General features: G+C 45.5%; 1 protein-coding gene across 1 annotated transcript; it reads right to left on the bottom strand.

Annotated features, from left to right (window-relative positions):
• Positions 1-9,226: 9,226 nt before the first annotated feature.
• LOC147964051 (uncharacterized) lies at positions 9,227-11,506 on the bottom strand. Its single transcript, XM_087529810.1, has one exon. The coding sequence runs from the start codon at positions 11,504-11,506 to the stop codon at positions 9,248-9,250; it is 2,259 nt and encodes a 752-aa protein (XP_087385936.1). The 3' UTR covers positions 9,227-9,247.
• Between the last annotated feature and the right edge of the window lie 3,438 nt (positions 11,507-14,944).

Raw genomic sequence — 14,944 nt, 5'->3', positions numbered from 1 at the left:
ATCGATGGCTCTCAAGCCAAATGATCAATCTTATGGCCACATCCATGGCATAGTTTGTTCAAATGGTCTCATATTGTGCACAAGGGTGCATATTGGAATGCCAAACAATATTGCCTAAGGAATTTTTCATTTTCTTTGGACGAAAAAATCATTTTCCATTTTTCGAGTGCCCAAAAGGAGGTTTTTTTGTGAAGGACCTCCCAAATAATTGTTGCAAAATTGGACCAAATAATTTTTATAAAATACTAGGACATATTTAATGCACAATTGACCAAATGGTTGGGTGTAAAAAGTTTTGATCCACCTGTCGTGAAAAAGACAAATTTCCGCCGATTCAGTTGGACGTGGGTCAAATTTGAACTGTAGCTACCTTGTAGTTTGCTCTTTATTTTTTACAAAAATCATTTCTAGGTACATAAGTATCTATTTAATCATAAATACATGGTTTGGTGGCGATACGTCGATGTTTGGACGGTGGCCGAGGGCTCCAACTCTAGAGCGTGTAAACTAGCAAGCCCGCCGCGTGGTCACCGTGTGACCGTGGCGTTGCCATGTGTTCTGGGCGGCCTAGGCATGTCTAGTGGGTCGGGCACTCCCCAGGTAGATGCTAGGAAGAAAATCACAACATAAGATTCTCACGAGGAGACCGATCGATGCTCAAACATGAATAAGCAGCCAAGTGTTTGATTAGCGGTACGGGAAATGCACATGGCCAATGGGCATGAGTTTTGGCTAAGGATGATCATCTACTAAGGACAATGTCTTCACAAATGTCTAGCTCAAAAGGAGGATCCTATGTGGTACTTGCTTTGCAAAGTACCACGCTGGACAAAAATATGAATGTTGAAGCTGGGCTCAAACTAATGAATGGATTGAGCTGAAATTTGGTGGAGGATGGTTATTTGGGCATAGGAAATCATTGTGGAAAATTGATACCATTTGGACATGCCAAAGTAGTACTTCCTTCATAATGCTCTTCTATGGGCAGAAACTTGGGAAAACTAGTGAGAGAGATTGGATGAATGAAATAAGCTAAAAATTTCTGTAGGTAAGTTACATAGGTATGGTCATGCGCTGGTAAATTTTTAGATCATTTGGGTAAGCCTAGCTAGTACTTACTTCACAAAGCTTCTCTCGAGGTAGAAACTTTGAAAATTTCCTGAGAAAGATTTACTAGGAAAATTGAGCTGAATATTATCATGTGGCAATGATTTGGGTATGGAAGAGTGCCCGAAAAGTTTTAGGGTAATAGGAGGGGTCTATACAACACTTGCTTTGCAACGTGCCAATTTGGCCATAAAATATAAATTGAACCTGGGCTCACATAGATGATTTGACTGAGCTGCGATTTGGAGGAGGGTGATAATTTGGGCATATGAAGGAACTGTATAAATTTCATGTCATTTCGATATATAAAAAAGGTACTTCCTTCACAATGCTTCTAGGTGGAAAAAAACTTTGGAAATTTGCTGAGGAAGATTTGCTAGGCAAATGGAGCTGAATTTTGTCATGCAGTAATGATTTGGATAGGAAAGAGTGCCCAAAAATTCCAAGGGCAATCAAGAATATATAAATAGCACTTCCTTCATAAAGTGCTGTTGTGAACAGAATAGGAAAATGAATATTGTTGAATTAGTTTTGAACTAGGCAAGGAAGGATTTTTACATATTTGATGAAGATATGACCCAAATAATTTATAAGATTTTTTTGGGAATTTTGGGAATTATAGAAATATAGGTTGCTTCACAACCTAGGGCAAAAACTGCCACATGGACATGACACATAGGCAAAACTGATGAGGTGGCGCCTAGTCATAGCAACCCACCACAATTTACAAGGCTATGACCATCTATATTGGTCGTTAACAACTAGAAATAAGGCAGCGGACTAGCGTTGTTTGCTTTATGACCATTTTCTCTAATGAAATTATGACCTTTCTGACCAAAATGGTCGTTATGGTTTAGGGTTTAGAGCCCCCCAGACAGCTTTTGACCAATTGGTCTAAAATGGTCATAAATTTATGACCAATTCTTCGAGGGTCACTCACAGAAGGTCATAAGTTGACATATTTCTTGTAGTGAACGTGGACCGAAAGTGGACTGTAATATAATTGCGCCAGCCGAATCTTGAACTCAAGACCTCTTGGCTCTGATACCATGTAGAAGTGCATGCTCTAGTCAATGCAACCAAAAAACCGATCTATGAAAGAGAGTAGGCAGCACATTATATGTCAACAAGTAAAATGGACGAAAATGTCATATAAGGAACAAAATTTACTTTTAGTGTCAAATAGGGAAGAAGATATTTCTTGGGGCCAAATAGGAAAACAAAATTTAACAAAGGGCTAAATAAGGAATTCTCTCAAATATTTCTCCATAAAGAAGACGAGGCTGGTAGCCTGACATCCTTTTCATCCAACCATGGAATGCAAGTGGAGCTATGTCATATGTCTTGGATATCTACCGGCTAGAGGATTAGATTATTTGCCGAAAGCCCCGGAGCGCCTATACATCAGCCACACAAAAAAATTGTTTGCATCAGTCACTTTTCTTCTTCTCCACGCAGCCGCCAATTGACCCATTCCTAATCACCCGCCTTCACCCCCACGACCGGGAGCTACTGTCGCCTTCCCGGCCTGGCCTCCCTTCGACCTCCCCCCTTTACTGTGCTGGTCGCCGCCCTGGCCATTCCACTAAGCTATGGTTTGATGAACAACTAAGGTGACCCCTCGCGCTAACCCCCATTATTTTTTTACTCACTCTTGCCGGCTCCAGCTCGTACACGGCTGGGACTCCCTGTGGCCAGCGCTCGTCTCTATCGCTCCTCACGTCACCGTTGCCTTCAGCCTCATGTGAAGCGGATGTGGCTGACTCTTTTTTTTTCAGGTACCTGTTAATTAGAAGAATCTTTATTTACCACACTTTTCGAAGTGTTCTATGGTTTTTCTTAGGATTGTCTCACTGGCGGATGGACCCAAGACCCCAAGTCATTGTTCACGAGGTAAATAACCAACCTGGGAAGTAATGTGTGAGTTAAGATTTTCCACGGGTAAAAAATAGGTGAACAAAGCCTTGGTTGGCATATCTAGCGAACGTTCAGCATAAGAGATGACATTTGTGAATGTCCGTCTCGCAGTTTTAGTGTATCTGAAGGACCTGAGTGGTCTTTTTGTAAAAGTATCATGATATTCCTTTAGTTTCGAGTGTGAAAAAACCATCCAAACTAGTACATCGTAGGATCAAAATCGTGTGGCAGCTAGGGCGTTCGCTGGCAATTTCTTCTCAACGAACGTTAGCCAGTTACTAATTCCGGAAAAAAAATAGGTGAGCCCATCTTCCTCCCCAAATCTACCGCGACCATGTATGCGGGGACGAACGGCGGCGCCAGTGGGAATGGGACTCTGGGAGGATTTTGGCGGCCCGTGTGGGGGACCTAGGGCCATGGTGGGGCACGCCGCTGCGGCAGCGCGGCGTGGGGCTTGCAGTGCCGGAGCAGGCGGCGCGGAGGCGGAGAATCGCCGCACGTATGCCGCCTGAGGTACTCGTCTGAACCTACCTCGCGGTCTTCTTCCAGTCGTGATTGGCTGCACCTAGTTGATACTAAGATCTGATAACCAAATTCATGCCCGCATTTCTCGAAGCAATTCGATCTGACACATTGGCTGCGAGTTTAGTCCTTTTGCCATGTGGATTGTCCTGTGCAGTATATTCAGTTGCCCGTTTGAGTTTGTGGAATTCCCTGTATACTCAGTATGTATCTGCGACTCTTGAAATCGAATGTTCTCTGATTTACATGGGCTAATTCTACTTTGAGATTGGCATTTTAACCCTTCTACGCGCTCTCGTGTCCAGGCTAAACTAAACGCAACACAATTTCTCTTTATAGAGAGGCCATCATAAGACCATGTTACAAGCCATCGGGTGCTCAACTTTGTTCCTTTCCTCAAAGGCTGAGACGTGCAAGTCTCAGAAAACTCCAAAAACATGTGTTGTAATGTCTTTGGGATATATTCTTAGAGCTGAACCACACTGCACTTCAGGTATCACTGCCCTTCTGCACGCTAGCTTTCTTCCCCGCCCTCTCGTTTCTCCTAGTCTCAAGGCATACCCTAGATGCGCCGCCACCGCCTCCCCGTAGCACCTCCACCATTTACCATGGCGGTCTTCACCCAACCCCTTCTGCCCACTGGACGGTGGACAAGGAGGGCGAGGAAGATGAGAAAGACGTGGGTCTGAGGGGGTTCTATGAAGCGGATCGGGAGACTGGATTGTTCCTGTGCCTATTGTGCGAGGGGATTGTCGCCATGGTTGGAAAGCAGTTCCTTGCTGACTGCGGGGCGCCGGTGTAGCACGCCGGCTCGGTCGCCCGGACGAAGAGGAGGCTCACACACCACGCCTTTGTCGACGTTGTCGGACTCTTGCCTGGCCAAGGCGCTGGACAGGCCACACTTTTTCCCGGTAAACGTGTTATCCCCCCCTGGCGTGTGCGTCGTTAAAATCTTGCTTAGTAATACTCCCTCCGGTCCTTTTTACTCTGCACATTAGCTTTGTCTGAAGTCAAAGTTTGCTAAGTTTGACCAAATTTATATTACAAAATATTAACATCTATAACATCTAATAAATATAATATGAAAATATATTCTGAGATGGATCTAATAATAAATGTGTTGTTATGTGAATGTTAATAATTTTTTGTATAAACTTGGTCAAAGTTGGATGAGATTGACTTCAGACAAACCTAATATGCAGAGTAAAAAGGACCGGAGGAAGTACATCTATAGCATTGCTGAATGTTTGATTGCAATCGTACAAAATACAGGCATTGACAAGGATGGCGTTTGAGCACATGGATGCTTCTGAAAGTGCAGAAATGGAGGTGGCCTAATTTAACTCATCATGCTTAGTTAGAGAATCTTTCTTGCTCAGAAAGCTTGCGAATTTTTTCGATAAAGAGCTTTTCATTGAATTGAAATATCGAGTTGATACAACTGCATCAAAGATCACCCGGCCTCTGCATAGCTAGATGCACACAGCCAAAGTTACAAGGTACTAGAAGCCAAAATAAAAAGGCAAAAAACGCCAGCAGTAGCGAAAAAGGATAAAAGAGGCCTAAGGTGATGCCGGTCCAATCCGAAGGTCACACCGCCATCCATGGGGGGTAAAAAATGTCCCTGGCCGAGCACTCCAACCGGGTAGAAGCCATCATAAAAAAGTCTCTGTCCTCCGGCCTATGCAGGATAGACCACATACGGAGCCATCGCGAGCATATATGAATTACCTGCATAGGAGATGAAACACTTTTATGATTAAAAACAATATCATTCCTGGTGAGCCACAACGCCCAACATAAGGCAGCTGCCCCCGCAAGAATGTGCTTAGACAATTGTTTATCTATTCCCCTCAACCAATTGCCGAACATATTCCGTACGCTGCGTGGAGGATATAGATTCGAAGCAATTTGGACTATTGCCCATACCGATCTAGCAAACTTGCAATCAAAAAATAGGTGTTTAATGGATTCATTATGATTGCAGAAAACAAATTTTTTGCAGCCTTGCCAGTTTCGTCGAGCTAGATTGTCCCTAGTTAAGATAACTCCTTTGTTGAGAAACCATAGGAAAATTTTCACTTTTAGAGGAATCTTAAGCTTCCACAATTTTCTATTATCAGATGGAACCTCGTTATGAACCAATGCATCATATATGGATTTAACCGAAAATCTTCCATTCAGATGCAAGTTCCATTTAAAGATGTCCGATTCAGCCGACAGTTGGACAGCTCCCAAACGAGTCAGCAAATCGTTCCATGCAGTCAGACGAGGTCCAGAAATCGTTCTGCGAAAAGAAATATCCGGGTGTTCTTGTCCCAATACCTGCTTAATCGTGACAAACTTATGTCTAACTATCCGATATAAGCTTGGGTATTGCACATTTAGAGGAGTAGTCCCGAGCCAGGTGTCTTCCCAGAATCGAATCTAGGAGCCGTCCCTAACCGAGAAAGTGCCAAATTGGAAAAAGAATTCTTTAGCTTTCATAACCCCACTCCAAAAATGAGAGTCACCTGGTTTCTAGTAGACCTGGGAGATTGCTTTGGACCCAATGTATTTATTACGAATGATCTCCTGCCAAACACCATCCTCGGTGAGTAATCTGTATACCCATTTGCTGAGCAATGCAATGTTTTTGATCTCAAGATCCTGGATTCCGAGTCCCCCTTGGCTTTTAGGACGACATAATATATTCCACCTAGCCAAGCGATATTTCTTTTTTTCATTGTCACTCTGCCAAAAAAACCTTGATCTAAAATAATCAAGGCGTTGGAGAACACCTTTTGGCAGATGAAAAAAAGATAGCATGTAAAGGACCATGTTGGTAAGAACCGAGTTGATCAGAACTAGTCGGCCCCCATAGGACAAGTGTTTGGCCTTCCAGCTCGCCAACCGTTTCTCCAGTCTCTCTTCAACATGTTTCCATTCAGCGATTGTCAAACGCCGATAATGAATAGGAATACCTAGATATCGAATCGGAAATTGGCCTAGTTGGCATCCAAATATATCAGCATATTCTTGTGAAGTTTCTGTGGCTTCGCCAAAGCAGAAAAGTTCACTCTTATGAAAGTTTATCTTAAGGCCAGAAAGATCCTCAAAAGCACATAATAACAATTTGAGGTTTCTGGCCTTTTCTAGGCCGTGATTCAAAAACAAAATGGTGTCATCCGCATACTGTAAGATTGACAGGCCTCCTTCTACTAGATGAGGAATGACCCCGGTGATTTGACCAGCTAGCTTGGCCCTCTCAATGAGAGTAACTAGCATATCAGCCACGATGTTGAAAAGGATAGGTGATGCGGGGTCACCTTGGCATAGCCCCTTCCTAGTATGGAAATAATTGCCTACGTCATCGTTCACCTTGATAGCCACGCTACCTCCAGACACAAAGTTCTCAACCCATCGGCACCAAGTATCGGAAAACCCTTTCATACGAAGAGTTTGAAGCAAAAAAGGCCACTTCACCTTATCATAAGCTTTCTCGAAGTCAATCTTAAAGATGACCCCATTCAACTTTTTACGGTGGAACTCATGAACAGTTTCATGTAGGACAGCAACACCGTCTAAGATGTTCCGTCCTTGCATGAAAGTTGTTTGTGTTGGTTTGACTACATGGTCTGCGACCCCATTCAGGCGGTTAGTCGCGACCTTGGTGAAAATTTTGAAGCTCACGTTTAATAAGCAAATCGGTATATATTGTTGAATCCGATTGGCATCCTTTATCTTTGGTAAAAGGATAATTTCACCAAAATTGAGTCTGGAGATGTCTAGTCTATGAGCATGCAGTTCATTAAATAATTGAACCAGGTCAGACTTTAACATATCCCAAAAAAATTGATAAAACTCCGGCGGAAAACCATCCGGTCCCGGAGATTTGTTGTGTTGCATTTGAAAAATCGCAGTCCATATTTCCTCCTCAGTGAAAGCAGAGGTTAGGAATTCATTTTCCGCAGCGGAAACCTGCTGGATGTCATGACAAATAGACTCATCCATCTCCAGCGTAGTTTCCAAGGAAGGACCAAACAAGTCTTTATAGTATTTTGTAATAAAGTCCTTGAGCGGAGCGTCCCCCTCAATGCGACCCTCGTCCTGATCAAGGGTGAATATTCGTTTTTTTCTATGTCTGCCATTGGATAACATTTGAAAGTACTTCGTGTTATCATCCCCAAGTACCAACGAGTCGCTCTTGCACCGTTGGTACCATTTGATTTCCTCTTCGCGTAAGAGACGGGCTAGCTGCTCATTGAGATGACTTTTTTGCTCAATCTCAGCCGCAGATAGAAGCCTCACCTCCGCGATCTTATCTAAGGAGTCAATCATGACAGATAGTCGCAACTTCTCTTTCTTATAAATCCCAGCGGTGTGTTTAGCCCATCCGCGGAGGAATTGGCGCAACGCACAAATGCGATTATTCCAACGTTGAATTGGTGTATCACCCCGTGTTGGGCGTTGCCACACCTTTTTAACCAATTCAGGGAAACCCTCTCTAGTGAGCCACCCCAGTTCAAATTTAAACTGATGGCGGTTCGAAGTGGGTGCTGCTTGACCAAAATCAGTAAGCAATGGAGCATGATCCGATAAGGCCTCAATTCTCTCCAAAGCCCGCACTGATGCTAATGGATATTTAAATTCCCAGTCTGTGGTGACTAGCACCCGATCAAGTTTTTCGAATGTCGGGATAGATCTATTATTGGCCCAGGTAAATTGGCACCCCGAGAGAGAGAGAGTTCCCGCAAATCATGACTGTCAATGACAGCATTAAAAAGAAACGGCCATCGAGTGTCGAACCTATCATTGTTTTTATCCTGCTGGTATCGCAAAATATTGAAGTCCCCCCCAAGTAGCATAGGGTGAGGATTTTCTCTGCAAGTATTGACAAGTTCTTTGAGGAAAGCCGCTTTAAATTCATCTTGAGCAGCACCATATACGGCAACCAAGCTCCAAATGAAATTATCGGACTTGTTTCTAAGGTGGAATTTAATATGATACTCACCCTTTGAAGTTGAAAGAAGTTCCAAGTAAGTGGAGTGTATTCCTAAATGAATACCTCCGGACCTCCCTGAAGGCGGCAGGATATGCCATTCGTAATCTTTGCCACATGAAAAATGGTCCAAATCACGCGTTGGAAAGTCACGCTTACTGCACTCAGAGATTGCCACGAAGTCGAGGGCATGATCCCTAACACAATCGGAAATATGTTTGTACTTAGCCAAGTCACCAAGACCTCTGCTATTCCAAAACATTCCTTTCATGGAGAAACTTTATTACGTTTGGATACTTTGGTCTTCTTCTTAGGGCGACCCTTTTTACTACCAGAGTTAGACTTGTTCTTACGTACCGATGCAACGAGCTCACAAAGCATCGTATCACGCATGGTATCTTCAAAGTCGACCTTTGTAGTATCATTGACCAGATGAGAAAGGAGTCTGCCATCATGGTTGGCATCGGACTCCTCATCCTCCTCATCTGATACTAGTGGATCCGCCGTCAGAAGCGTTCTAGGAGCAACCGTAAGCTAGTCGAACTCCATTTGCTTAAGAGCTTTAACTGAGAAATCAACTACTGCATCATTTCTACCTAATGAAATACCAAGGCTAGCAATATTTGAAGACATTTTGGCTTTATCAAAAGATAGAAAAGATTTGCAAGGAGACGTACCATCAAAGTCGAGGTTCCGCGATGCCGTTCTACGCATGGCCCTCTACATGGAATCCTCATCAGTGACAGAGGCCCCATCAGCCCCCACAACATGGCGGCCGCTACGTCTAGGCGGTGAAGTAGTAAACTCCGAAGCAACCCGCATCCCAGAGGGCCGGAAAGGTGGTGTAGACGGCTCCGACATAGCAGCGGGAGACCTAGAACGCTGCAGCTCATCCTCCATAACAGCGATACAAGGAGCAGCCTCCACGTCCCGCGGCGGCGACAAAGGGGACAGCGCCGGCCCCGGCGACGCGGCGGGAGACCGTGAAAGCTGCAGCTGATCCTCCATGACAGCGTTCGTAGGAGCAACCTCCTCGTACTGCGACGGCGGTGCAGGAGACAGCGCCCGAAGCGTCGCCAAGGCCATGTCATGATCTGCACGCACCGCCGGGGAGAAAATCACACCCCGACGACCAGAAGACCGAGAAGAAGCTGATGTCGGTGTCGTCAGATGCTCCAAAGCAGCCTCCGACGGTGATCCCATCGCCAAGGGCGCCGCAGGCCCATCAACCCATGTCCGAATGGTTGAGATGGGCGAAGCATCCGGTTGAGGTGGTGGAGGCGGTGCAGAGCTGGCAAGCGAGGGAGGGTTCTGGGGAGGCACGAGCTCCGTTGCCGCTGGCGGGTTCCCCAACAAAGGCCACGATGCCAAGCATGGATGTGTACTGGCAGGAACGGTCGTGAAAGAGGTGATTTGCATCGGAACCACTCCTCCCGAGGAAGATGATGCCGCCGTGTTAGCTGACGACGAAGACGCTTTCGGCCTCTTGCTCTTGTCATCAGCCCTTGAAGTGTCCTCTCGATCATGCTCCTTGTCCCCTTCCGTATCATCGCCATGCTCCCAAACGCGAGGCACAAAATCAGCGTCCGCACGGAAATCATCATCTTCCAGAGTGTACCGGAATTCATAGCCCTTCTTCTGAACAACCACATCCGACGAGAGGGAGTTGACAGGGCTCATCTTAAAAGCATCAAGATTAAGCACGCCAACCTGAATCCTCACAATACCACGGCGGCGCAAGCAAAGGAGGTCGACGTCAAGAGTGGCGCCAATAACAGAGCCAACTGCCCAGAGACCCAAGAAATGCCGGAGAGCGTGAGGAACTCCGTGCACATGCACCCAAACTGGAATAAGCTCAAAACGATTCGGAATCTCCTCGGAATGACAAGCCTTGAACTCCAAAGTGACATTATGCGATTTGATGAAGACCGTGAAACCAGTAACTCTCAGGAGCACCTCGTCACTGGGAAAAGACATGATAAAAGCATTCTGGCCATGAGGGATAGCCTCCCGCGTCCACTGTTGCTGATATTGAGCGATCTTAGCAACCTCCGCCTCCACTATGCTCGAAGAGATAGAGCCTCCCGAGATCGTAACAAGAGCCGTTGGGGAGGATTGTGGTGCGAGGTCTGCCCTGCAAACATTGTCAGGCATCTGAAAGAAGGCCATGCTCTCAGTCCCATAGCCACAAAGCATCGCCGCCGGCTTCGGCATCTTGAGAGCTGGACAACGCCGAGTAGTCATCGGATGGTTCGCCTTGTTACAGATGAAACAATACTGCTGTGTTTCACAATCTGAAGCCACATGTCCGGCCGACTGACACTTGGTACACCACAACTTGGTCATTACCGTGTTCACCCCGGGAGCAGGTGCCGCCTGAGCCACATCATGTTGTTGTTGAGCCGGTGCCATAAGAGGAGCAACAGTCACAAGAGGCCCCGAGACAAAAGCCGGAGCACCTTGTACGCCATGATAAGGCAAGGTGGGTGGAGCAGCGATGATCGGGGCATTTCCCGCATGGTTCTTAGGCCGATTTCCTTTTCCTCCCTTCGGTTTCCTAGGACGGATATTCCCTGTCTGAACTCCGGCCGCCGGGTTTGCCAGACCAGCGTTAAAGGCCATTGGCTGGACAGCAATGGGGTGACCATGGCTCTGTTTCAAGAAAGGGCCGGCTGGTTGATATGGGTACACCGGCGCCATTTGCTGCATGTACCCCGGCGGCGCATGATACATCGGTTGCTGCTGAAAGAACTGCTGCGGCATTTGATACATCTGTTGTTGCTGCTGCCCCGGTGCTGGAGTCTGTTGGGGAAGGTTCGGCATGACACTTTGAGCGGAGGAAGAAGGGATCACCGGGGGGAACACCCCAGGTGCGAAGCCAGGGGCACCACCAGACGAGGAGGCGTCCGAGGGCATCGGCGCGGCGGCTGCAGGTCGGACCTGCCCAGAGCCCGGCGGCGCGGACGCGTCGCGACCCATCCCCGAGAAGACGGCAGCCACGAAGGATCGAGGAAGATTAGGGTTTCTGCGAGGAGTGTCCCTGTTCCACATATGAAACAACCAACGGTTGAGATTAACCATGCGTAAAGAACGGTTCATATGTGACGCACCTGAGATCGGGTGAGGGCCCAGGCCTATCGACCGCCCCGACTCGTCCAGCGAAACGCCCGTCGCAGGAAAACATCGGAGGCGCCGTCGGCGTGATCACCGCCGTCCTCGCCAAGCCGGCCGAGGGCATGGCATCTCCCAGAGTACAAGAGGGAGAGACTCTAGGGGCAGGGAAAGGTCCGATCCAGGGCCGTACCATAGGCCTAGATATAGCCGGAGCCCTCACGTGCCGGCATGCAGCCGGCGGCGACCCCCGCGAATGAATTGTCGGCGAGGTCGGAGAACCGTTTACCTCTTGTGCACCATCCTTCTGAGCAGATCCTCGCCTAGAAGACGGTCTCTCCCATACTCGTGAGGATGATGTAGGATACCCAATGTCGGCCCAAAACTCGGCGGCCAGCTCCTCGTCAGTCTTACGCCGGCGCGATGCCTCGGAGGTCTCGGCCGTCGAGGAGTCCTCACCTCCGTCATCTGCACGGAGGCAAGAAAATCGCGATCCAGATCCGGCCGGCACCGGAGCGGACCACCCCGGTGCTAAGGTCAGGCGCCGGCGGGTGGAGATCCGCATTGGTGGAGATCCGCAAAGTTAAGAACTAGTTCAAACAGCTAACCATTGTTTTTTCCTCTTCATCCATAAACTTGGGTGGAGCAAAAGGGGGAGGTGGGGGCTGGAGGTAGTGATGCGTCAGCAGCGACTGCGACGTCCTTCCTTCGACTACTGGGAGCGGAGCAGCAAATGTACCGCCGGCTGGAGAGGCGCCTGCTGCCAAACACTTGAGCAAGGAGACGAACGGTGTCCTATCACTGAAAAATTTGGAAATAAGAGAAAAACTCTTGTTGTTACAAGTAATTTTCTTCTCTTCGAGAGGTTGTTAACACATGTTACTTTGTAATTTGCCAGCATATGCATTTTATAAACATTTGTGGATATGGTTGATGGTTTATGCTTATGTACAGCTTACCAGAAATGTTGCTTGCTTCTTTTTGAATCAAAACTACAGGATCCTTAGATCAAGGGTTTGGTGTTGTAAGTTTTGCAGTTCCCCACATCTTTTTTTTCTGCCAAGAGGGTTTAAATTTAGATAAGGTGGCCTGCACACTAAACTAAACATTTGTAAGCTCATATTCACATTGACCTAATTTGTATCTTCAGTTCCTCTGTTGGTATACAATCAACTTTCTTGACGAATTGGAGTAGATGAATCTGGAGTTGTACTTCATTATGGTATCCTCCCAATAGAAATTTGAATGGCATCCACAATCAGTCTTAAAAGTCCCTCACGTGATCTTATCTTGTGCTAAATAACCTATTTGATATAATACTATTGAATACCTTGCATGCTACTGTAGATTATTTTATGATGACATCTTAATTTTGAGTACATATTTTTGCTCTAACATTGAATCTGATAGGAATAGGGATTACACCGAAACCACTTGATTTTTAGCCTAAACTGAAGCTAAATATTTTTTAGAGGATCATCATATCTTGTCCTTATTTCTACTATTCTCTAACCTGGCTCCAGTTTGTTTGGTCTTTTAGTAGGAAACCCCTGCAGTAGTAGGAAATCTCATGTCGTGGAAATTTTTTGTGTCATTTATGGATCATGTAGATGACCATATTAAGAAACAAGAAAAGAACGATGATGTTGTCATTTTCATTCTTTCATGTCTTGCAGTGCCAACTTCTTGTGTTGAGACTAGCCACTTTATAGAAGAATATTTCCAACTGAATAGTTATCAAGATGCAAGGAGCTTCAGACTGAGAGTAGCCAAGGAAATCCTGAATGATTTTCAAGTAAGCGTTTTCCGTTCTCAAGCTCAAATCCATGTAAGTAAAACTTCGAATTACTCGCTGTTTTGGCGCCCTTCTATATAGATTGTTATTCTTCCTTGTGAGTTGTGACATGTTCTCCTGGTGTTCCTTCTTGGATACAAAATGTCTCCTCTTTTTTTCTTTTCGTGCACATCATGATGTGTTTACGAATCAAGATAGTCATAAAGAACAGATAACAAAAAATAATTGTTCACTCTTCAGTTACACACAATAATTTAGAAAGTAGTATTGCATTAGTATCCGCCCACCAACTAACAATCTGGTAATCATTTAACCTGACTACTCACATGGCATCTCTCTATTTATACACAATGTTAGCAGTATACACACTAAAACACTCGACAATTTACTACTCAGTGGTACCACATCTAGAATCCATTCATATATCTTTGTCTCTTTCCATTCAAACATTTTTTCCTTTGTGCAGATCAATCGGTCTAGAGATGTATCCCTTCCATGGACTGCTCAAAACAAAGATCATGACTCATAATCACATGCCAAACATCGATGAACACACTGATTCATTCTCAAAGGTACCAATTATTGGATCCACTCTAATGCTTCCTGTTGTGCCTTTCCCTTTGAACACCCTTTCTCCACTTTATCCAGCACATTTCAGTCATTCCCCCCTTCGTACAGATGAATCAATCAGGACATGTATCCCATCCAAGGAATGCTCAAAGCAAATACCATGAATCTAATGACACATTGAACACCAATCAACATATTGATTCCTTCTCTGGTTTTACTCCTTTTTCTTGAAACAAACTTTAATGTGTTGGCCATGTACAACACTTAGAATTTAAAGGACCTCAAGTAAGGTCATGAGGTTGATCCAAGGCGACTTGTAGCCTGCATGATCAAGGTCATACCGTTGAAGTCAGAAAGCAATAGCTAAGCGTCAGTTTTAAGTTGGATCACATTATCCTCAGTTCTTTGTAACATGATGAGTGTAATTCCTCTTAGTTGGGGGTAGTGTAATCTCTATTTGTTAGAAATTTTCTAATGTCCCATTCACAAATATCATAAATGCATTGAGACTGTCACAATCAATCAAGTTACATGTACACCTAAGACACATCCTCGAATCAACTACAAGTCCATTAGACCTAAGAACAAAAACATGCTACATTCTTTCAAACCAATTGAATTCTTCTCTTATGTCACTTTCTTTTAAACCAATTGAAATCCTCTATTCAATGAACATTATTTTGAAAATAATGGGGACAGCAAAAGTTGCAATATACACAATATTACAAAACGTTGCAAACACATGTAATACAAATTACTTCGTATCCCTAAGACATGTAAGAGCCAAAGTAGACGGGCGCAGCAACGCGCGCCATCAATGATCTAGTGACTAAGTAAAGTCCCACACATATGTTGAACCTGCAGGCTTTCGTGCCGTACTGGATGGCCGCCGGGTTCCCCGGACGTGCGAATAGGAGGAGGGACCTAGTCGGGCACCGCTG

The sequence above is a fragment of the Triticum urartu genome, chromosome 6A, assembly GCF_056163025.1.
Source record: "Triticum urartu cultivar PI428250 chromosome 6A, HENAU_Tu73, whole genome shotgun sequence".
Taxonomy (NCBI): Eukaryota; Viridiplantae; Streptophyta; class Magnoliopsida; order Poales; family Poaceae; genus Triticum; species Triticum urartu.
Note: the sequence above shows the minus strand (reverse complement) of the source record. Positions and strands in the feature narration are given on the sequence as shown.

What these genes read in the sequence shown, in the direction of transcription:
- LOC147964051 (XM_087529810.1), bottom strand. Translation starts at nt 11,506, where the DNA reads ATGGGTCGCGACGCGTCCGCGCCGCCGGGCTCTGGGCAGGTCCGACCT.